Below are 25,381 nucleotides of genomic sequence, written 5' to 3' on the forward strand. Positions count from 1 at the left end.
CAGGGGACAATGGGTGGCCAAACTGGGCTTGTCTTTGGTGGTTGTGTAACACAGCGTGTCACAGCTCAGCTCGTAATTGCTGTCTCCATCCAGGAAGGACCCTAAACACCTGCACAGCTTTTGCAACAGCGGGCCTTCAGGCCAGGCTTTCGGGCTCATCGGGGCTTTGTTTAGTGCACCAGAACCGTGGGTGCCCTGAAGCAGCTTTCAACATCCTCTCTCCCCTCTGGGCAAATCCTGGAAGCAGTCCAGCCCCTGGAAGCTGCTTCATTTTGTGTCAGCAGTACTGGTCCCCTCCGCTGCCTGCACGCACCGTGTTTCGGTGTCAAAAACACATGCCCTTCCTGGACTCCTCTATTGCTTGGGAGACCCTGGGTCCGGGAGCAGGTTCCTGTAACTAGATTTTCAGGCTGCTGAGGTCAGCTTTTCTTCCCTTTCCTGTTCCTGGGACAGGCCAAGGCATCTGGCTTTCATTAGTTTTCAGTGCTCTGCTCTAGGAAGCAAATTCTAGTTTGAGAAGGACTTTTTGCTTTTCACATCTTGCTTTGAAGAAACTACTGTTTAAAAAAAAATGTTTTCTCATCCAATGTCATCACTGGTAACGCTGAAAGGCTGCTTTCAGCCTGCTGGAAACTGGCCTCAGGGAGACCTGAACACCTGCTAAAATCCTGCCCTGAGCCGGGGCCTCAACAAAAACCCTCCACCGCAGTCCCCGTCAGCAAAATTCAGAGCCAGTCCATCGCTGGACAGCTTATGAGACAGCTGGGTGCTCTTCCTCCAGCCTCAGCCTAACAGAGAGCAGAGGGGCCTCACATGAGAAAGCCGAGTCTGACAGACCCACCAGCAACGTCACGCAGCCGCCAACGGGTGCCCAGTTGGGACGGGGCTGGTGAACCAAATGGCATTTCCTCGTGAAGCCGGCACAACTTCCCCAGCCCGCCCGCTGCACGGCCGCACCGTGCAAGGCTTCACGCCCGAGTAAAGCTCATCTTTATTCCTGGTGTAACGTATGGGAGAGGCTCGGACCTGCCCACCCGGGTGAGCTGAACAACTCTACCGACCTACGAAGGCCAGAGAAGGGGTTACATCCCCTGCTCGCTAATGCTGGGGCCCGGCACAGCCAGAGTCAGCCCCGAATCACTGTACTCAGCACATATATCACACTGAATGCATCCAGAGAGGCATTTTCTCACCCATCGGGAGGGGTTACCCCCTGGAGACAAATCCAGGGCAGAAAGGGCTGGGGATGGGAAAGGGGAGGGCAAGGAAGTAGGGGAAAATCATTAAAATGATGGTCCCAGCAGGAAACACAGATAAGAAATAAGCCATGAAAACTCCCTACCTGTGATGTGCTCTGTGAGATATATCTGCTCTCAGCCTTGCCAGCGCAGGTGTTTTCTTTAGCATCCAACACTCACACTTTCTTCCTGCCCATGCTAGGCGTTCCTGCTTAATTAACACACCTGGAATTTCTGAACCATCTTGCATTTATTTCACTGGGACAGAGACTGCCTTTTTATTTTTATTATCCACTGCCTAACATGATAGCATGAGCGGGGCTTGCAGGCTCCAGCACAATCTCACTAAACGAAGAATGAAAATAATACGTTATCAATAATCAGAGCCATAGCCTGAGCTGAGCTGTGCCTTTTTGCAGTGCTCGGCTCATTACTTACTGCTGTCATTCAGACTCCGGTCCGAGAAGACCTCTGTGGACCTCGAAGACCTTGTGGGGTGAGCCTGCTGCAAGCGACACAGAAGGTGTACGTTTCTCTTTCACGTTGTCACTGTGCAGTCAGCAGCACAGGAGCAGCACGCTGGATCCCCAGCCCTGCACTGGTGGAGCTCCCCGGGGAACCCGGCTCTGCATGTAACTGCTGGAGAGAACAAGACAAAATACTACCGATAAACGCTGCAGAAACAAGACGATACACGGCTAAGAGCAAAGCTGAGAGCTGAAACATGCTGTCACAGTCTGCTCCTGTGGATAAAGCTTTCTGTTGCTTTACAGCAGAGTATGGAGCGATGGGATCAGGGAAATGCTGTCACTTAGCAACTGCATTAACACCAGAACCTGAACCAAACTGTTTGGAAGTGAGGAATTTTGCTATTTTTTGATGCAGCTGTGCCCACACGCTGCAGCAAAGGGAAGTGATTCGAGTCCTGGAGTGCCTGTGACACCTACACAGCCAAGAGAGGGGCCCTTGATGGTGGACTAGGAAGCAAGTACAGCAGTGTTTTTTCTTTTAAGACATACATGAGTCCCACTGAAGCCTGAAACATTTGGTCAGAGAGGAATCAACTTAAGCAAGTGCTGGGTCACTTTACTTACCCAAAAGCACTGCTTTTGATCCTCTTGGAGTGGTAGTAAATGGCAACCCGTCCTCTGTTTTTTATAACAAAAACCAGCAAAAATTCATTGTATTGGATGTTGCTACAACCGACTCACATTGGTGTTAAATACATCACTTGTTCTTCTGTACCCTGCAATGCTCAGGCAGAAAAGGAGGATTTTAATAAAAGAATAAAGATCTCTTGTTGGGTGGTTGAATGTGTCCTGTTCCCGGCAAAGTTTTGTCTTCCCATAATACAGGCAAAATGAGAAAACATAATACTGAACACTGAGGGCGTTCAGACCTCATTATTACTTAGGACTTTCAGGACTCGTTAATTGACAGCTTTGATTCTTACAGCAATGTATTTTCAAGCAGGGATTGGTTGTTGTTCGATGGCTGAGGAAACCTTGTCAGGTGAAAAGAGAGGTGCCTTCCCCATCCACCATATCCGCATCAGCCCGTCTGTCCCCGAACTAGCTCTTGGACAAGAAGCCAGGTTGGAAAATAGAGTCTGGTAGAGGGGAAAAGGCTCACTGTTCAAGGGGAAGTGAACTTGGTCATGTCACCTGTAGCCCCAGACATCAAAATTCTCTGGAACTATTTTGTTTTTCCTCATTTCCCTATTTTTTGTTTGCAAAAATATCATTGTGGAGGAGGGATTTAGGATTTGTGCTTACAAATAAAATAGACTATAACTTGCATAATGGGAGCAGTTCAGTTTTACATGGTTGTCTCTTGACATGTTTACACAGCTGGCCAGATACCATTAAAACATATTTTCTCAGGAGGCAGTGTGGTCTAATGGAATGAGCACGGGCCCAGGAGTCAGGAACTCCCACGTTGTAATTTTGGGTCACCAGTGATTCGCTTTGGTGCACAGACCAAGTCATTTAACCCCTGTGTGCTTCAGCATCCCAAAATGACACCTCATCACAGCTTGATGTTGAAGATCAACGCGTTAATCCCGGGGTGGGAGAGGACTAGGTCCTGATGTGGTACCCAGGGTCGAAAACATCCAAATAAAGACTGCGGAGGGATGCGTTGGCTCTAACTTTCTTCTCTGTCTTCACCTCTCATGGGTTTGGGTTAGCCAACCTCTGAATCAGAAATGATGCATCTGACATGGTCTTGTGCAAGTCTTTCTGCTCCAGATTGAGGTTATCCATAAGCACGCTGCAACAGTTCGTCACTTTTCCTAGCAGTAAAGGAACACAAGCCTTCTTGGTAACACCACCACAGCTTTGCAGATCCCTAGTGAAGTGAAAAAGCGAACAAGTAGTAGTGCTAACTTTCAGCCCTGGAACATTAATGATTAAAAAGCATCAATTTCCAAAAAGCTGATGAACATACCAAATATTACATCTGGACGGGAGCTTGCATAGTGATGGGATTGTAAGTACCAGGAAATGGTACTGGCTCTAGTTCTAGCTCAGACAGTTAAAAATCAAATAAAACCTAAACTGATCTTGAACTAGGGCGTATACTGTGACACCATTTGAAATTGCAGCCTTCCTTCTTAGCTCCCTTCAATTCAGGATACTTTTGCCATAGCATCAAGATTACTGAGTGGACTTCACATTTGACCTAGAGACTGCATGCACACCAATCCATATTGCTTCTGGGTGATGATGATGGAAATAATCCTACAGGAAGATATTTTAAGCTGGTAGCTAAATTGTGATCTTACCCATTAAATGTCCTCATTGTTTACTTCTCCCACTGTTGTTACGTCTGGTAACTGCTGTGTTTGTGTTTCATTCTGCTGTTAATACGGGTTTTATTTGATGGAATATTGGAGATCATCCAGCAAAAAATGTTCCAAATCAGGCAGTAGCAATTGTGTTGCTTCACTCCGGTTCCTTTCTGCCCTCTCTCTGTTTCTCAGGGCCCGTAATAAAAAGGAAAAGTTGCTTGCAGAACTCAGGGACTGGCCTTGCTGATAGACTGTATCTCTGGGGTTTTGTCAGCAGCTTGAGGGGATTTTTGTCAACAGCTTGAGTCACTTTAGGGAACTGGTCTCCTCTTTGTAAAGCAGATTTCGGCAGAGGAGGACGGGTGTGGGAAGAGCTAGGCGGCATAACATCTGACAGGCGGTGTGGTACAAAGCACTTTCTCAGCGCTTCTGGCTATGGGGAAAGGATGTGTCAAGGCGTGAAGGAGACAGAGCTGGAGGTGGCCGCGGCCCGAGAAAGTCTTGCGGCCGTGTATCTTCACTCCTGCGGCTGCTGTAACTTGCTGAGGAGGCCAGCTGGGCTTTTTCACTGACTCAGGGTCAGCGACCACGTACGGGGCTCGGTGCCTTCTGACTCCACGGTCTGGAGCTGACCCCACTAAACCCCACGAACACTGGAGGTACAGGACCCATGGAGGCCACCTCATCCAGCTCCTGGGGAAGCAGGGCTGTCCTCAGCTTGATCCCTGGTCAACCAAGGCTCTGTCCAGCCAAGGGTGGAGACAGCAGGACCCCTGGGCAGCCTGTTCCCACGCTGCACAAGCTCTCTGACATTTTCCAAATGTCCAAACCGAACCTCCTGAGCCACAGGCTGTGGCTGCAAAGCCTGACTGCGACCTGCGGTTCAGGAATCAGACCTTCTCCTCCATTACTGCCCAGGTAACATTTAGTGTACATTCTTTTCATGAGAAACAACTGAAAGAAACAGAAAGCCATTTTTTTTTTTTCTTTCAGAGAGAGATTGTTCTTTTCTGGATGGCAGACTTTAATAGCAAAGAAATTTGAGCCTTCAGGGTATCTTTAACCCCATTTTAGAAGCTCCTGGAAGTAGGACTTGTTGCTGGAAGCTCAGCTCCAGTGTTTTAAATGGCTGTGAAACATATTCCTGATGGGAGAATGAACACGAAAACAAGAGAAAAACAGGGATCTGTTATCTGATATTCCCACCTCTGCTAATAAAGTTGTCTTTTCAATGCTGAAGTCTTGGTTGGTTTTAAAATGGTCTTGTAAAATTGCCTTGACACCTTATTAACATCGATACAAAAATCTACTCACCCACCCTTTACTGACACAGTGGTACAAGGGATAAAATGGGGAGTTTACAAACCTGTCAAAGGAAATCTGTTGCCTGAGCTCGGAGTGGGTGTACAGTCTGCGATGAAGTGTCATGCATATCTATAGTGATCTATAAATATCAAATATTACCATTTACTGAATTAGGGCTTTTGTCTTTTAGTAGTCTTGTTTATATAATTGACACTTGCTTCAGTAGGTTTGCTCCAGTATTTCATTACCAGATGATATATCCAGGTCAACCTTGGTAGGTTAGTGCAGAACCCCACTCCCTCAGCAGGATCTCAAAATTTAGGTCAATTCGCATAACTTTGATGAATCTTTAGAACTAAAATGATTAAAGTGACAACTTCCATTGACTCCCTGTTGAGGTCTCTGACCTTAAATCATGGAGGTCACAAAAAATATGTTAAGAATCCAAATAAACTCCAATTCAGAACCCCTTTAGATTAAGCACCTCTGTGCAGTGGGGGCGTCAATATGACTTAAAGGAAGTGCACAGCACTTTATAAGTTTCTCAATAATTAAAGCTTTTCATAGGAATTTCACCAATTTGAATGCATACTTTTTCTCATACCCACCAAATGCGTATCTTTGAAAAGGCAATGGAAAAGATAAGCACCTCAAGTTAGCAAAGTATCAGTCCTGCAAATTCTTCATAAAGCTGCAACTGTCTAGTTTCGGGGTTGCACAGAGTAAAATCAAGACATTTTTCAGTTAAAGGGTTTGCTATTTTCCCACACCATATCAGGATAGATGCAAGCATTCAGTGTTCGAGCTCCATGGGTACAATGACAAAGGCCCCTTCCTACGTCACTGAATAAATCATCATGCAAGAACTTTTCCTGACTACACAAGACAGCCACGATGACACATGTGCTTGGTATTAAAGGAAGAGGCTGTGATTAGTTGGTGCTGTGTAAAATCAATGTCCAAACCCAGATTTTCTTTTACTATAGCATAATTTGTTCCACTTTGAAGAGCCCTGCAGGAGCTCTGGAGGGTTAAGCAGTAACATACTGGAGAGCACTGGGGGGAAGAGGGAGGTGGAGGGAGGACTGCGAGTCCACCTCTGTAAGCTTGTGCCAAAGGGACACTGCAAGCGGGGTCAGGAGCTGTTTTTTCTACCTACCTTCTCTTATGAAGAAAGGATGCTCCATGCACACTCGTGCTTCCCCCAGCAGACCATGCCAGGGCAAGCAGACTGTGTCTTTCCCTCATATGCACCACCTAGCCCGGATTAATTCAAGCAGCCCTAAATTTTCACACAGAGTACTCTGTGCCGTCTTGGTGGCTGGAGAAGAAGGCAGCAGGTAACGGAGGGAGGACATGACGTACCCATCGAGAGTCCCTTTTAAAAAAAATACATATCAAGTCTTCAGTCACTGGCATTGTACAGTGTTGCCTCCTGATGTCTTTTGCTCAGAATTACATGAACCAGCAACGAAGTTGTGACATTTGTTTGAAAGAGTGTGATTTACCCAAGGGAAGGAATCCCACAGCATTTACATCTCCTCTGTGAGTCATGTTTTGGTATCCCTCGTCCTGGGCCTTCACACACATTTGGCCCAGGGCACGTTGAAATTGCACGCAATGAAGGAAATCAAGCGAGAGGAGGGCTGCTTTTGAGATAAATCCCACACTACAAATTCCTTCGTTAAGTGGAAAGTATTACGATCCAGTCTTCGCCTCCTGCTACATGCACTGAAGAGAAGGCAGCGTGGGTTGCGGGTAAGTGTGCCAGAGCAGCGTTTTCTCTTGTGTGTTTATTTAGCAAAGTGGAGGTCTCAAAACTACAAAGAAAGCAGCAACTTAGCCCTTCAAAATCTTTACTCCTCAGTGACAACGGGTCTATCTATCTGGCCAGTAATTCCAGCGTTAAGTGGAAAATAACTATATTGTGATTTTATTTTGCAGACCGGAGCTGCCTCCCGTCAGGGCCACACACAGAACTGCTTTGGGCTCCAAGGGAAGGGTCATTAGCCACAGCAACCAGGGATGGGCAGCATCTGGGGGGGAGGCCTCGCGAGCCATCCAAAACGTGTTTAGGACAATAGGTGCACCAAAGTAGTTCAATGTTGCAGTGCTTCCATGCTTCAAGTCCTGTTTTTAAAAGCATTTCAAGTATTTAAAACCTCACCTTCTCAGTGAAGAAGAGTAACTTGCTATTTGGACGCGGCAGCAGCATGCCGCAGCGCTGTGTGATTTAGTCTTCTCTAACAGGGTGCGTGTGTTGGGGCAGATTTCCAAGCTGCGGCTGGGGCTTTCTTCTGTCCCTCAGAGTTATGCCTGCATATTTGTAATTACAGCAATGTGTGTACAGCTGTTATGTTTTTGTCTGCAAGAGCCATGGTAATTGCACTTAAGCACTGCTGCATCTTCCATGTGTGAGCCTTGGGTTGACGTTTTTTTCAATTGGGTCCCAAATGGCACATTTTGTATATTAGTATTTAGTGCCAGCTATAATTAGAAGATAATTTTTTCCAGAGCTAATGAAAAGATGCCCTAGCAACCTCTGGATCTGATCCCGAATCCATTAATACAGTTCAAGTGATTCCATTTTATTTTATGTGGGCCAGACTAAGAAGTTTGACGAAAGATGCTGCCAAGTATTTCCAATCAGGAATACACTGAGACTTGGTGAAAAAGGATGGAAGAACTCATCCTGTATCTGTCCCTGTTACATCCAACTTGGAGAGAAACTGGGAAAATTAAATGAGTAATACTTCCTGAACTATGATGGCATATTGATGGAAATGTGGCTAAGAATTAGCTCCCATGGAAAAATGAAGAAAAATGTATTTCTATCATCGTAATGAAGACTTAAGTTGTTGCTATTAGTCATTAGTGCCAGTTTATAGAGCCAAAGATGATAAATGTAGAGATACAGTGAGCCTCAACTGCATTTCTTTACTGTGCGCCAGCCTTTGTGTGTGGATTTCTACCATGGTGTCCTGCCATGCCGAGCTGCAGCAACTACTTGTCACCAAACATTTGGCTCCATTTCACATCCAGTATCATTAAATCCAGATTCCACACCAAAATTAATAGCTCCCAGCACTTTTACACCCAGTTGTCACCCTGGTGTCCAGAAGTACACTCAATTTAGCACATGAGAGCAGAGGTTAATGATGATCAATCTGAAAGGAGTGCTAGGAGGGATCCTAAAACAGCCCAACCACACCATACTCTACTTGGCATCAGTGCAACACCCTTTCTGTGTGCGCCTTTCTGTTTGGATAATGTTCTTCAAAAGCAACTAAGAACCTGTTAAAAATGCACCAAAACAGCACTGAACAGCTGCCACAATGAAGGTACGGTGCATTTCCAAATGGGGTTCATGGTCTGGGGCATATCCATTCATCAAAGATCTGCACAAGCATCCGGGGAAATGTCAAAAGAACATCACTTTGTTGAAAACCCGATTTTCACAGCAAAACAGCGTGAATGGAACATTTTCACTGATCAACCTCTCTCTTTGGGATGAGCACTTAGCGAGCAGAGCCCGACAGAGCAGGTAGGGCTGGTGGCTGCATCTGATGAAGCAGAACCCAGTGCTCGCTTTGACTGAGGGTTTTCCGTCAGGTCCCAGCAGAGCCCATGCCTCCTCTCCACAGGCAGAGCCCTGAAAATGGAGTAGGAGCTGTGAAAACACCACCTACCCTGCACCAGGAATGCATGCTCTAGAGCACAGTGTCTTCAGCTCCTGCCCTGGTCCAGTCATCAGCTTTTTGGATTTATTAGCAAGGTAAATCCTGCTCACAAACTATCAAGTCGACAAAGAAATACAGTATAAATACAATGAAGAACCACTGTGAAAGGCAAATGCACTTTACATAAGAAAGTCTGAAAAGGTCACCAGGATGTTTGTGGGAAGGATACAAGTATTTTTTAACTTTGAACAATGAGACCAAAAGGTGGACAAAGAAACCACTGTGTTGCCACCCCAGGGAGTGAATAAAAAGTGCCACAGACTATGAATTAATTCTAAATCAATTGTGCTCTAATGAAACTCTCTACAATACAGATACTGATTCACACACCTCAGCATCATCAGCAGAACAGGGCTGTTAATGAATGTTTTTCTGGAACTTCTTTTAAAAGTTGAGATCTCAAACTATCATTCCTCTCCCGCCCCCTCCGGACAGAAGACAGATAAAAGGGGAACTTCCCGTCCACAACCTCAGAGCATAGGAGGAGATTTCAAAGACAAAGATCAATGCCTAATCTTCTGATTTTTGGCACGAATCTTACAATTCAGGGTTATTTCCTACTTGATGCTTCCCAACAGCATATCTTATTTATTTACAGAAAAACAGGAATTAACAACAGCTCATGACATTTTTATTTTAATGAAATTTAAAAAGGCAGTTATTAGTTATACATACACACAACTGATTCTGTACTCGTTAGTCATAAATATAGAACATTCAGAAGTACAAAATACACTTTATCCACAGCACGATTTCACATCAATATGAAGAGTTTAAACAGATAAGTAACCAAGTGCCTAACAATGACAGAAGCCCATTTTTGGAGTTGTTTTGTTGTTGTTTTTTTTTTTAAAAGACCATTAATCTACACAAAGTAATCAGTGCCCACAGTCATCAGTTCCATGAAATGCACTCTGGTTTAGAGTAGGAAAAGACTGACCTTTTAAAGACAATTAGATGCCATCACCTTTTCTTTGCTCCATTAATAGAAACAAAACAAAGCCCACATTCTCCTCCTCTCACAGCTAACAACTGTGAAAAATGGGACTCTGGCAAAAATCACCTGAAGCCAAACTTGAGCACTGCCAGGAAAAAGTGAAAATACCTGAACTAGAAATTAGTCCACTCGATACCTTGCAAACAAAGAGCAACAGCAGTATGACACTGATAAGGCATTAATGACAAAATGGCTGTATTATTCTCGAAAAAAGAGTACACCTATGTATAAAAATATATGTCATAGCAATTGGGTAAATCCAACACTATTTAACACTGTGCGAAAAGTAAGTAAGAGTTAAAAAGGCAGTACTGCAAGAAGTATTTACAGTTTTATACTGTACTTCAAAAGAAAAAAAAAGACGACAAAGCTACAAATGGAACTATCTGGTTAAAGCATCACCGTAGGTACTGCCAGTAGCACTTGTAACAAGTAATGCGATGGAGTCCCTCCTGTTAAACAGGATTGCTTGTCTGAATAAATGAATGTAAATATTTGAGTGTCTAAAATCTTCTCCATCTACATGCCCGCTCATTGAAATAACTCACCCAGACCATTACTATTTGCAGTTTCTTGCTCCATCAGTTTAAAAACCAAAAGATTCAGTTTCAATAAACACTGTGTTTGCACCACAGTTTGATCAGAAATCACAGCTTTACTTCCAGCTTAAAAACACAAAAGAAACAAGAAATCCACCACGTGTGAAATTCTGGAAACTGGCAGCCAAAGTGCCAGCAAAGCTACACCAACAGCACGCAATAAAAATGTTAGCATTCCAAATGCACTTTATAACTTCAGCTATAGGATAAGTAACTGGCTTCAGTAACGAAACACCTGACAAAAAGATACAGCACAGCCAACGCTACGCAGCTTTTTTGGCCACAAGACCTGGGACGAGGCTGTTTCAGAGGAGCAAGCCACTGACACGACAGCAGCACACGGCGAGGGCAGCGCGGGATGCCCAGCAGTGGTAGCAAACGCTGAACTTGCTCTCTCATTCGCTTGGTCAGAAGCACGAAGTTGCCAAACTTTAAGCGCATTACGTGCTCCCTCCTCGCTGGCTTGGGAACAACAACCCCACGCCTCCCACTTGGGCGTGGGAAAGCGCTGCAGAGATGGGATGGCCTGGAATGGGAGGGGAGGTAAGGAAGGGTGGAAACGCCAAGAAGAAAGCACTGGCTCGGGATGGCGGAAGAGAAACGGGGGATGATAATGGCTCACAGGGAAAAGCCAAACCTGGCACTATCCAGACTGCCCCTTCAAAGAGTAGTCATCCCCTTTCCCAACCAGAAAGGCAGGAGTGGTCTACAAGGTGAGAAGCAGTCCATGCTCTGATGCCTCAGGCATATTGGCTTCAAAAAAATAATACTGTATTTAAAAAACAACAACAAAAAAGAGAGATGTGCTTGAAATTCTGCTAACAGTGCACTTCTAACTGCACAACCAAATTCTGTACACGAGAAGGCTTCTACAGTAGTATAAAAACCACGACACACTAAGGAAGTTATCATTGCTGATGTTAGGAGAAAGAAAATTACTTTAAAAGAACTTTTTAGATTGAATTCAGGAATGAAAGTAAATTATAAATACACTTCCAGCAGTTTGTTCGGTAAAAGAAAGCAGAGAAACAGCATTTTTTCAATTCATTTTTTACTTTCCAGAGAAATGTTTTTTAAAAAATTTTAGAGGAACTGACATTTATCATGTCAAGCGTCTTCTGTGCAGAGATATAAACTGCCCATCTACTGCTCTGTCTCTCGTGATTAGCCCCTTTTAAAAGCATGCCCCACTGTACAGACGCTGACCACCTCACTCCAGCCAGCACAGCGTCTAGGCACCTTTTACAGACATCAATGAATTTCACTCTGGGACAGCAGAGCTTTGCCTGTCTAATTCAATGAGCAGTCATTCGTCCGAGCAGCGTCAGTGGAAAGGGAGAAGGCTCCTAGAGAATAAACATCCATGTATTTAAAAGAATAGGGCGTAAGCACATGGCTTGCTCACCTAAGAAGGTATTTTCCCGATCTCTGGGAGAGAAGAGATGCGAGGTTTTTTGTTTGTTCTCAGCATGATTTTGGTGAGGCAAGTACAGACCAGGAGATCTGAGGCCTCTCCAGTACTGCATCTAGAGAGATAAAAAAATTTCCTAAAAAAAGAGTCCCTAGCCCCACTTGCACATAGGGCAAGAGATTGGTCCCAGATTTAGCATGAGAAACAGTACGAAGGACTCTTCCTGGATATTGAAAACTACATGCTGTTCCCGGAGAAGGCCAGCAAAGCAAAGTCAGATGGGAACACCGCCATATGGCTAACTGCTAAAGCTGCGACCCTGGGTTGTGTTCGCTGCAGCCCCGCCACCCGCACTGCTTGTCAGCATGAAACTGTGTGGCCAGAGCAGGCTGCAGGACGGGGGCCTGCCTGCTTCTCAAGATACTATCCTGACAAGATGGAATGCAGTGATGTGCACGGTGCGTCCCGTCAGAGGCACCCCAGAATTCAAGAGGAGCTACGAGAAGGGAGACCTTAGTGCTGTGATGTCTAAGAATTGCTGTGGACACTGAGATCTTCTAGATGGGGGCTGTGCCCTGGGGCTGCTGTTTCAAGGTCCGTGATGGCCCCTGAATATGCAAAGGCTGAGCAAAGCTGCCCCCTTCTTCCTCTGCGAAGGCTGGCTACCACCATCCAACCTCAAAGGTTACGAACAACCTGTACGCGGGAACTCTGGGCTCCTTGTCCCTTGTGAGCGATTCCTTCTCCTCCCGTCCCAGAAGAAATGATCTGGATAAAAATGCTGAGCTTATAACCCAACCTCTGTAATTCGTCATGCATGTGAAATACTGAATAAAAAACTTTCTACCATATTTCTGATGAAGACATATGGTAGGTGACTTGCCCAAGAGGAAGGTGATTAACTTACCTCTGTGGAAAAGCATATAGCATTCAGAATAGTCAAGAGTCCTCAACATACTTGGTAAGCTGAAAAATCCCGTATTTAACAGAATAGGGTTAACAGGGTTTAACAGAAGTGATTGCTTGGGAATCCAAGCAAAAAATTCAAGTTATCACTGTGTACGCAGTGGACAACAGTCCAATTGATATCTATTACCAAGTCACTCTAAAAAAATTATACACTACAAAACCATCTCACTGTTTGCAGCAAATGAGCTTGAATGATTTCCTAGCAACAGGCCACCACCTTGCACTGCTAAAATGTGAGGTTTCACAGTATAAAAAAGTACTTCACAGAAAGGAAATGCAGCTAATATAGAAAATGCAATCTTCATGTGTTTACAGTCATTTTTTACGAGGCAGCATTTTTGGGAAAGCAAGAACAATAGAAATTAAAGCAGCCAGTGAGAAATGTATAGAGTTATAGGCCTCAATTCAGTGCAAAAACAGACTAATAGCTTATGTAAGTAAATGTTTGTTCTGAATAGAGAACCACCTGAATTAAAAGAACACCTATGTGAAGTGATGGAGACTCCCACGATATCTAAATCCTCCAGATACATTGTCAACCTTTTCAGTACACTCCAGAATGGACCCTTTGTAAAGGCAAAAGAAACCAGTAGAGGAAATCACTTCATACAGCACAAGATATACATAAAGTACCAAAATGTACACACATTCAAGTTTAAGTTAGAAAAGGCGGAGCTGAATCTTCTGGTGAGAGAGGCCTACATTATGTTGCTTAATCTCACATTTAAAGTGACCTAAAAACTACAAGAATCAAAGAAAACAGAATATTGGGTCTGCTTCCAGGAACTTAAGCTTAAAGCAAGGCATCGAAATTGAGCGGTAGGCACTGTAACAAGACATTACCTTACCTTTTCTCTGTTAGTCTTTGTTACTTCATTATCTATTTAAAAATTACCATTCAAAGGAAATATTAGGTATCATTCACATTCAAATATTTAAGACTCAGAGATATTTTGTTTTAAATCAAGCAAAGTTTTTCACCTCTGAGGTAGAGGACAATAAAAAAAAAATGGAGCTGTCAATGAACACTAACAAGTGCTGGAGCTCCTCTGCCGGCACTGACGCACCCCAAGGAGGAGAGAGCAAGCCCTACACCACTATCTGAAACATGAGAAACGTGTCTTCTGGTTTAGTAGCTTCTACAGAAATACAACACAGAAAAAGCAGAGCCAAAATTACACTGAAATGGCCTTGGAGAAGAACTTCCATATCTGCTTTGCAAGCTACTCAGAAAATGGTGGAAACATGCCCAGGTCAGCAAAATCTTCAATGTTGTAATTGCCAGTACCCTGCGTCGGATCCCCCGGCATTGGCAGCATGTCCTGCATGATAAGGAAAAATCAAAGTGAAGTGTCACTTGCTAACACGTTATCCAGACGCAAACTGTTTCCTGTTCATCTCTTCAGTGTAAAACCAGAAAAGGCCAAAGGTTAGGTAAATGAGGCGAAAACCAGACCTGTGCAGGGGGCTGGGCTAAGGTTTATGTGCTACTTATGTTTTGCTGGAGCGTTTCTGAATGGGAGGTGGGACTTTAGCAGGGCAGAAATTTTGGATTGCTCCTCTGAATGAGGCACATTTGAGCTGCCCCATACTCCTCCCAGGTTGAAAACAGTTCCCCTTGGGAACTACATACAGAGAGAAGCAAACTCTCTAGTTTCACTGTATGGGAAGTATTCAACGTCTCACACACTCCCGCACCCTACAGAAAGGAGCTCCTGCTGTATAAGCATGGGTTTGGGGAGGGTCTCACCTCCTCACCAGCACTCTAAGTGAACATATTACTGCTCTTCATCCTCTGAGGAACACTAAAGACTGGACAGCTAACAAGATGCCCAAGCAGCCTTCATGCATGTACAAAGGCAGAGGAACTAGCAGGAACTTCTCAGGAGAAATGGGATTTCATGGTAATTGCTCCCATGTGTCTTCATCCCAGTGAGGTCCCTGCAGGAGGCTTCAAAAAATACTCAACCTTTCCTCTCAGCTGGAGCCCGAAGCCACAGGGAAAAGATATCCCTTGCTGAGAAAACCAGAGTTTACGCTAGCTTTTCCTGTGAGTCCTTACAATAATAAGCTCTTACTGCAAAGCCAAGTTTTGCCAGGGATGGATCATTATCCTTACAATAAAACAAAACCTAAAGAGCAAATAAAAAAAGCTCACAGGATCTGCTCTGTGAAGGAATAACTACCAAGAGCTGCTGTGTACTGAGAAGTTACCCCAAAATAAAGACAGGTTAAAATCCTTCTGAGATCTCTGTAGCATCCCTGTTGATGGTGGTGAAAGAGGCTGTGAACACAACTGACAGTTTCTCAGCTGCCAGGGTCAGCCTTCGTTTTCTGACCAAAACCTGCATTTATTTTCTGTTTTCCCATATTCCTCCCCAGCCAAGGGGAAGTGGTAGCTGCCCCAACCTGTTTAAATTTCCATCTCTGAAGGCATTTCTGCTGCTGGCGCCTCTGCGGCAAGGTCTCCTCAGGTACAGACCCGGCAGGGTAGCTCCCCTCTCAAATCTGCCTCTCTCCTTGTGTCCAGCTATCCCAGGGCTGGCTTCAGGCACAAACAGTCCAAGCAACTTCTTGGAGGCCTTTGAACTGAGCTCATCCAAGTTTCTCATCACATCCAACTATTATCCTAATTCCCTCCAAATGCACAGTCACCTCCAAGAGCTCTGCAGGTGAGCCCAGTTCTCCCTTTCTCCCTTGGCCCTCCTTCCTATAATTTCAGAAGATGTTTGCTGGGACACAGCACTTGCCTGAGATACAAGCAAGATGCTGCTTGGAGCTCTGTGTCTCTGTGGGCCATCAAACCACGCTCTACTGGAATTACCCTGAATATGCTTTTGGGTTAAAGTACGTGCAAAGTGACTAAACTTTGCTAACAGAGAGAGATGCAACAGATTAATCTTGCCTGGGCCATGGGGTAAAAGCATGCAGACAGGTAGTTATTCCAGACGTAGTGATGTTATTTGTTCCCATGTGAAGCAATGGTTCGTTCACACAGGAATATTTTCAGGCTAACGTCTCTTCTGCAGCATTCCTGTGAGCAACTGAGAACGAGCCCAGTCTTGCAGGTGAATTGACTTTCTAAAAGATAATGAGGTGCCCCACTTCTAAACCTTGCTTGGGGTTTAAACTGTCTTTTCTGCATTTTTCTGCATTGTTTTGTTGCAAACTGTCTTCTTGATCTAATTTAAAAGCAAGGACAGAGACCTTATTAGTTAACTTATAAAATCCTACTTCATCTGTAGCGAAGCCCCAAAATGATACTTAATATTACAAAATTAGGTAGTTCAAGAGGATTGTTACCAGCTATCTGATATCTGACTGGGTTGAACCTTAAAAAATTATTGGCTACTACCTTCTATGCAGTATCAGACTCCTTTCCTGCTTGAACTATCAAAGAGAATTACATTGATGTCTAATTGGACTTGACTGGGATTTTAGAGGCCAGCACCAGGATAAGGAAGGCACTCTATTTGGGACCATTTCATGGCTTCCCTGCAAAACTCATAAGCCCTAAGTACAGGGTGTTCTTCAGGAGAAAACAAAACCATCTCAGTTGTAGCTAATGCCAGCTAATAGCAGTGCAAACCTGCGGCAGCACGCAGCAAGAGGTAATTGCTCCAAGCCCTGCTAGCACCCTGGTCACGGAGGGCCACAGTTTTTCAACTCAGCAGTGAGAAGTTGTCAGAGGGACTTTGGGCTCACTGAACTCTCCTCACCTGGAACACCTCGGTCTGACTGGGCTGTGGGTGCGAATGCTGGTCGCCACTTTGTTGGTTGTGATGTTGGCTCTGCCACTGGGACCAGACTTCGGAAGGTCTCCCCTGGAACTGGCCGCTGCTCTGGCCACCTTCAGCTGGACAGGGGGAGAAAGGGCAGCAGTCAGAGAGCAGCTCCTTCAAAACGCCTGCCTTGCTTTTGAGGCTCCGTCCATCAATGCCTGTGTTTGCAAATGAGTCTTAGAAAAAAGACCCCAAGTGACACCCAGCCCCTGCGGGGTGGAAGCCGAAGGGAGTTTCAGCCCTGATTGCAGGGTGGGGGCCAACCTGAGAGCAAAGCTCATTGCCACGGCTGCACAGACATGGCAGGTGAATTGCTCACAGCAAAATGCATAGTGACACCATAAGCCGGGCACAGGAAGACAATTTTCAAGCATTCCCCCTCTGCTTTTTAATCTAATAAGGAATATTTGCCATTTCACTTAAAAACCAAACTGCGTCATCTGAATGCTCTTTCTCTTTAAAAGTCTAATTTTTGCAGAGCAGTGGATGCATAGTTACGTACTCATCTAAGAAGCATGTAAGCAGATGTAAGATTTTGTAAACAGATGTAAAAACAATAAGATCAACAGACAACAGCCGTGCTGTATTAAATGCAGAGTGTTGTTTGCTGGACTATATTGTCCTCCAGTATTACAGCTGCAAAATGATATATTTTACATGCAGCTTACAGCAAATTATTATCCTGTTCATATGGTGATGGTTTCTTAAAAGTCTGAGGTCATTTAAATTTCACAGAGAGTAACGCGAACAGCAAGGTTTTATGGTAAATACAATTAAAATGATGATTTCAGGGAGATTAATTTCTTCTAAGTAGTCTACCAGAAAAAAACCCATGATGTCACATACATTAATTTGGTCACCTATTACACATACACTTTTCATGAGTACAGTCACAGGTCACACTTAAGCTGGACTCATTTTACCCTGTATTTCTACAAACTGGCCCCAAATGTATAAAATTTTTGGATAATTTTCCTTCAATTATTTACAATATCTCCTTCTAAGAATTAGCATTTTAGAAAGCTTGCCACCAGGCTTATGCTTTTCCTCCAAATATTTTCTCCTCTTTTTTTTCTTCTTTTCTATATAACTATTCCTACTATTTTTGCCTATTTTCCCCTCACTGCAGAGAACCAAGCTGGGTAGATCTGGTTCTCCCAAGTTACCAGCGCCCTCTGCCAAGGGTGCCAGATTTCCCGTGCCAAACTTCTGCATGCGTGTTATGTCAGATCTCCGATAACCAAACTCGATCATGTCAAATCAGTCACTACTCACAGTCATGCCTTCAGAAAATACAGAAACACGTGCTTAATCCAGTCCTTTTGGCTACCAGCTAAACCATGCAAAACAGATAGAGTGAACATTTTACAGGAAAGTAAACAGGCTGTAGTGATGTATTTCTATCACATCCGAAGTAGATAATTACAGCTCTTCCCTTATTGACATTACCACAACCATTAATTCAGTTGACTCGGAAACCCTGCAGCCATTTTATGGGCCAAAAGAAAATTCATCTAAGTTACCCTTTAAAAGAAAGCTGCAAGTTGTTTTTTTTTTTTCTCAGAACAATGCATTGAAATTAACTCAGTGAGGCAAATGATGCCTCTTTTCAGCAAAACAGTTACTGCCAGCCGGAGGTTCAAGACATTTGTCTCTGTGAAGGCTGTGTTATTAATAGTATCCAAACTGATGTAGGTCAGGAAATGTTTCTCATTAGGTGAAATGGTTCTTGCCAAGTAGCTTAGGCCTGAAATACAAGGCTGTCTCATAAACAAATGTACAAAGCCTGGTGGAAATGGAAATGGAGGAATGAATAAGGCCTGTGGGAAGAGCTCCGTTTCAATGCACTTTTTCTAGGCAACGCAGCGCAGGTCTGCACTCAGTGAGGCTAATCTGCAACAGGTCTGCACCAACTTTATTCTCAAGGGACAAGAGAAAAATGACACACGTTAGCACACTGCTACCTATGTTTTTTGGAATTGCACATTATTATCAGCCAGTAACATTTTCATGGACTCCATGTGTGTTTATCACTGATGGATTCATAATATTTTTTACTCTTAAATATTATTCTGCTGGTGGAGTGCAGAAAACTTACCAAGGGGTCACCCATTGGGTCATGGTCTGAAAGCCACTAAATTAGCACGTAATAGGAAAAGAAAACCATCTCAAAACATGGCACCTACTCTGATTAGGTTAGTAGCAGTGGGGGTACAAAAAAATCCTGTCTCCAGCCAAAATCCAACAAGCTGTCTCTGGGCAAGAGAACACCACCATGCAGTCAGGGAAGTTGAAAAATGAAAAGAATGTAAATGTGTGCCATTTAAGCATTCTCCTGAGAAGTAAAAAAAACAATGAACCTGCTGACCACAATTTGGGAGGTCGTGTATTAGTGATGTAAGCAACCTCTGAATCTTTCATGACACCATTTACTGAAAAAAAGAAGTTCCCTCATACCATAAAATGCCACAATATTCTGAAGCATGTTGGATGTGGAGGAGATGCAGCATGGAGGGAACAGGTCAGCTCTGTCCTCTGTGCTCAACAGGAGAAAGCAAAACCCCTTCACCATCTGGGCTTCCCATCCAACTCACCAAAAGAACAGTTTGGATGATTTTCAATGGAGTTAATGCTGGAGAGTTTCATTTTTATGTGCATTTCTGTGTTACGTCATTTAAAACTCACCAAACCCTGCACTTCGGTTTGCTAAGCTAGAGTAGGCATTCCCACTTGGAGAAGAGGTGGCTGGGCTGGAAAGGGGACTGTACGATGACGGATCAGCTGGGTAGGTGTGACTTGTTCCAATCCCAAAAGGAGAAGACTGAGCCTTGCCGGACTGAGATGGAATTTGCTGAGGAATAAAGGGTAAAAGAAGGAATGAGTTTTATTGTTGAGGAACAGCACAGCAGACTCACTTTTTAACAATGCAAAGCAAAGACTAAATAAACTCTGCAGATGCGAGCAGGCATGTTATTTCTGCCTCAGCCATATTTCATCTCTGTCAAAGCCAACTTACTGCTGCAGAAGGAACACAACAGACTATAAACCAAGACTTAAGCTCTCCTGTTGATTAACTCACATGTACTCAGTATCAGATCTATTTGGAAAAACATTATTTCCTTCACCTTTGTTACAAGGATTAATCTCAAACTAAACAGGTATAAAAAAATTGACCTTTATTTGCCAGGTGTTTTGATTTTGCACTGCAACTGTAGAAACATGCTTATCTGAATATCTTGCAGAATATACGCAGTTCTCAGATGACCAGAGTCTCCAGCGCTTGAGAGTAAATGGTCAAAGAAGTTTCAAAGCTAATGAGCTGCTTTCTCTCCTTGCCTAAGTAGTACAGGAAGCAGTAATTTTGCCTTGTAAAAAGCTTGAGAGGGAGTGTGAATCACCAGCCCTGGGAGGAGGGAAGAAACAGTCTAACTTTGCTTTAACTGGGCAGCTGAGTTAATTCAAGGGTATTAAAAACCAACTTGCTGTCATTTTCATCTACATAATGGCTTCGTCATTGGATCTCCAAGAATGTTACACAAATGATTAAACACTGCAGGCTGCTTTCAGACATGTACAATGTGTACACTGAGACTAAGGGAGGTGAAGTGTCTCATCCAAAGCCATGTGCTACAGCAACGTACAATGCACAGACAGAATCTGCTTATAAACCATTTCCCACATTATGAACAAATCCAGCAGTTCCAAGAAAAACTCACTGCCTAATGAATTCCACAAATAGAAATGAAAGGTGATTACATCTCTGGAGGCTTCTAATGATGTGCACTGTTATTAGCAATCAATGCATTCAAGTGAAACTATTCTCCCCTGGAAGACAGGGACGGGGAGCAGAATGAAGCCCCCGTAATGCAAGGGGAGATGGTTAGCGACCTGCTACACCACTTAGACACCCACAAGTCTACAGGGCCAGATGGGATCCACCCAAGGGTATTGAGGGAGCTGGAAGAAGTGCTCACCAAGCCACTGTCAATCATTTATCAGCAGTCCTGGCTAACCGGGGAGGTCCCAGTTGACTGGAAGTTAGCAAATGTGACAGCCATCTATAAAAAGGGCAGGAAGAAGGATCTGGGGAACTACAGGCCTGTCAGTCTGACCTCGGTGCTGGGGAAGGTTATGGACATCATTCTGAGTGCCATCACATGGCACGTACAGGACGACCAGGTGATCAGGCCCAGTCAGCACGGGTTTATGAAAGGCAGGTCCTGCCTGACTAACCTGATCTCCTTCTGCGACAAGGTGATGCGCTTACTGGATGAGGGAAAGGCTATGGATATTGTCTACCCAGACTTTAGTAAAGCCTTTGACACTGTTTCCCACAGCATTCTCCTGGAGAAACTGACTGCTTATGGCTTGGACGAGTGTACTTTTTGCTGGGTAAAAAGCTGGCTAGATGGCCAGTTGTGGTGAATGGAGTTAAATTCAGTTGGTGGCCGGTCACAAGTGGTGTTCCCCAAGGGTCAGTATTGGGGCCAGTTCTGTTTCATATCTTTATCAATGATCTGGATGAGGGGATTGAGTGTAAGTTTGCAGTAAGTTTGCAGATGACACCAAGTTGGGTGGGTATGTTGATCTGCTCGAGGGTAGGAAGGCTCTGCAGAGGGATCTGGACAGGCTGGATCAATGGGCTGAGGCCAATTGTATGAGGTTCAACAAGGCCAAGTGCCGGGTCCTGCACTTGGGTCACAACAGCCCCATGCAACGCTACAGGCTTGGGGACGAGTGGCTGGAAAGCTCCCCCACAGAAAAGGACCTGGGGTTATTGGTCAACAGCCGGCTGAAGATGAGCCAGCAGTGTGCCCAGGTGGCCAAGGGCATCCTGGCCTGTATCAGAAACAGTGTGGCAGCAGGAGTAGGGAGGTGATCGTGCCCCTGTACTCGGCGCTGGTGAGGCCGCACCTCAAATACTGTGTTCCGTTTTGGGCCCCTCATTCCAAGAAGGACATTGAGGTGCTGGAGCGCATCCAGAGAAGGGCGATGGAGCTGGTGAGGGGTCTGGAGCACAAGTCTTATGAGGAGCGGCTGAGGGAACTGGGGTTGTTTAGCCTGGAGAAGAGGAGGCTGAGGGGAGACCTCATCGCTCTCTACAACTACCTGAAAGGGGGTTGCAGAGAGGTGGGTGTCAGTCTCTTCTCCCAAGTAACAAGTGATAGGACAAGAGGAAATGGCCTCAAGTTGCGCCAGGGGAGGTTTAGATTGGATATTAGGAAAAATTTCTTCACCGAAAGGGTTGTCAAGTATTGGAACAGGCTGCCCAGGGAGGTGGTTGAGTCACCATCCCTGGAGGTATTTAAAAGACGTGTAGATGTGGTGCTTAGGGACATGGTTTAGTGGTGGACTTGGCAGTATTAGGTTAACAGTTGCACTTGATGATCTTAAAGGTCTTTTCCAACCTAAATGTTTCTATGATTCTTGGACAAATGCAAGGGAGCTGGGGGAGGAAAACAGATCCCAACAGGCATATAACATGATGGAGGTGCTATTAAGTCTTCAGCTCAGTTCCAAGCTAAGAAATTGTACATTTCTAAAGGTTTCCACAATGACAGTGAGAGCATGACATGTCACTTCTGCAAGGCTTAACTCTATTTTAATTTATTGACAGTGGGTGAATGAATTCCAATTTCCCTACACTCACAAACAAACTCCTGACTTGGACAGAATTTGGACAGTAAAAGGGATGAGTGATTTTTTTTTAGTCATTTTTAGCATCCTCCATAGAATTTAAAAAAAAAAGTTAATGTTTCAACTGGATTTCATTAAACAGGTGTGACAGAATAACCATGGAACACCGAAGGCTGGGAAGTATCAGTGATTAATGTGGAAACAATTCAGTTACTGAAAAATTATTTCGTGTCTGCCCCAACATGCCATTCTAGCCTACTTAACAATGGAAAGTCAAGAGTGATTAAGAGCAGCTTTAAAGATAGACCAAACATGATTATTTCATATTATTTGTCTTTAACAGAGTTTCAAAACATTTTATTGTTACACAGAACAAGAGGTGATTTCTGGGCTAACATTGTCGAGTGCAGAGTATCTGACGGAGGGATGAGCTGTTTCCTCCAGCACACAACACAGTGTGAGCTACACTGGGCAGTGCTACTGGAGGGGCAACAGGCTAAGTAGCCTCTACTCTGAATTCATGCCTGGATTTGTATGTGCCCCTTTCTGATAACTCTGCTAACTGTGGATAACATCGCTGGGTGCAAGGTCTTGGTCCAAGAAAGATTTAATTCACAGGCTTGATACTAAAGCATAAACAGCTGTTCTCTTTTACTTCATTCAGTGCACATATAAAAATAAGTGCAGGACCAAGACCTTCCACTGGGATTTATGTCAGCATAGTGACTGCCATTATTATGAACACTATTACAAACTAAATGCAGTTACGCATAGGGCAGCTGTCTCAAATTATTATAACCTGCCAAGGAACAGAAGTGGGGGAACCGATTTCTCTCCAACCACAAATGATAATGACAAAGTACATTTAATCACAATATAAATGGGGTTTACTAATTCTTTTGTAAAAAGCACACAGGTTGCAAATCTTTAATGACCGTGAAAATAAAACACCTTTAATCAATACCTGTCCTGGAAATGGCGGGCGATTTCCTGTCCAGGCAACCTGACTCTGATTTAACTGGCGAGATATCTGTGTCAGATTCTGGCCTGTTGATGAAGACGACTGGATGTCGTTCACGCCAGGCACATGTACCACAGATGAACTAAAGGAACAGAAACAGTGCCTCATTTGTAGGATATATTCTCAATGCACAATTAGTATGCCAGATACAGAAATTTTGATAATCACATTAAAGCTCGTTGTTCAATCTGCCTTAATAAAAAATGACTTAAAACCATCACAAAACTATGAAACATATTGGCATTCTAAAATGTCAGTTCAAATAGACACAGAGGGCAAAATTATTTTGAATTAGACTTCCATAATCTCTTTGAAAGGGCTTCCAAGAATAAAATCAGTCTAACGCATGGTGCATGAACACTTAGCTCCGTATTAGTTTAATATTTAATGCATTAAAAAAACTGCTTGCAGAGAGTATTCAAGCAGGTACTTAATTTTAAATTTGTGCTTACAGTCAACAGTATTTAAGCATTTGCTTAAACGCTATCCTAAATGAAGATGCACAAAAAGATGATACTTATAAGTACTTCTTTATTTGTTTCTTGCCTGGGAAATGAAGAAGTGTGTATTATATATTCAAAATTTGAGCTTTTAATTGCTTTTTTCACCAATTGATGCTAAAGAAGAGCATGCAGTTATATACCCAGGCAAAAGAACAATCAAGACAGAAACTTAAACTAATGTAATAGCTTTGGAATTTAAAACAAAAAAGTATTTCCAAAGGGACTTGTTTATACGTTAGCTGTTTCCCAATTACTGAATTTCACTACAGAGAAATTTTCCAGAAATTCTCAATTAGAAGGAAAAGTTTATGAAGGACTGCTCCACTTTACCATCTTATTCTCATGGAAGTCTTAAATAACTGAATCTATATAACTACACATTGTGAATGTGGGTTTATATACTTTTATATATAAAAATATATATTTATTATTTCACATGTCATATCTAAATATATAAATGAATATAAATGAAGACACAACACATAAAAATGCTTTTGTGCATCAACTGAAACAGCTTGCTCTTTTCTCCAATCAATTCCCTATTGTCTATTTTCACAGGCTTACAGAGAAAGAAGAGAGCACATTGGGAAAAGAAGGAAATAAGGCTGAGCAGAGAGGAAGCAGGAATGTGAATCCTCTGAGAAGGCTGACAAAATCCCTCCCAGAATGGTAAGCAAAACGTGGCAGCCATTTGAATATGGGAGTTGTTATTCTGTCTTTCTTACGCTGTCTAAAAGCGAAGTGTGTGTTTAGAAATTCTTTGCTGAGTTTGTTTTCTTTTTTTTTTTTAAATTTTTTGAATTTTTTACTACCACAGAGTCTCCAAAGAGGGAAATGTGGACCAGAAAGTCCATCTAAGTCTGGCTGAACTCAGAAGCACAGAACAGCTGCCGGGGAGGGCTGGCCCTACTGCCAACACCTTCCCAGCTGGACTGGCAAGTCCCATCGTCTAAGGGGCTTGGACTGTATCTAGAATATGTATTTTGAAACCAGGAGTCTGAAAAGTAGTGCCTAAAGGCTGCCTGGGCTCAGTAACCGAACAGACCAGCCTGGAGAGCATTCAGGGAAGACATTTCATTGACGGTGGAAATGCTGGCAGATGTGTCATTACTTGATATAATAGAACAGCAGTAAGAAAAAAGCTATAGTTAAACATCAGGAATTAACAAAGGAAATGAACAAAACACACGCCAAACCTCAAGATGGTAAGTGAACCATCCAGTAATATACAATATCCAATTAAAAGACAATTTACTGTCATATCCCCCCCAAGTTATTCTTGGTTTTAATTTGACAAAACACACGCACGGGGATTTTATTTCTCCCCACTGCGATTATTAGCTGTTATAACTTTAAGAACATATTGGTTTAAATAAAATTATCGTTTG

The 25,381-nt window shown here is 43.7% G+C and overlaps 1 protein-coding gene across 1 annotated transcript in view; it reads right to left on the bottom strand.

Moving 5' to 3' along the window:
• Nucleotides 1–14,273: 14,273 nt before the first annotated feature.
• ARNT2 (aryl hydrocarbon receptor nuclear translocator 2) overlaps nucleotides 14,274–25,381 on the bottom strand; it is a 77,882-nt gene continuing 66,774 nt past the window's right edge. Inside the window, exons 15-18 of the mRNA XM_059823840.1 lie at nucleotides 23,434–23,572; nucleotides 19,518–19,683; nucleotides 16,770–16,906; nucleotides 14,274–14,372 (exon numbers count right to left, since the gene is read on the bottom strand). Of these exons, the coding sequence (XP_059679823.1) occupies nucleotides 14,274–14,372; nucleotides 16,770–16,906; nucleotides 19,518–19,683; nucleotides 23,434–23,572 (541 nt within the window). The remainder of the gene's footprint in view (nucleotides 14,373–16,769; nucleotides 16,907–19,517; nucleotides 19,684–23,433; nucleotides 23,573–25,381) is intronic.

This window comes from Gavia stellata, chromosome 13, assembly GCF_030936135.1.
Source record: "Gavia stellata isolate bGavSte3 chromosome 13, bGavSte3.hap2, whole genome shotgun sequence".
Lineage (NCBI taxonomy): Eukaryota > Metazoa > Chordata > Aves > Gaviiformes > Gaviidae > Gavia > Gavia stellata.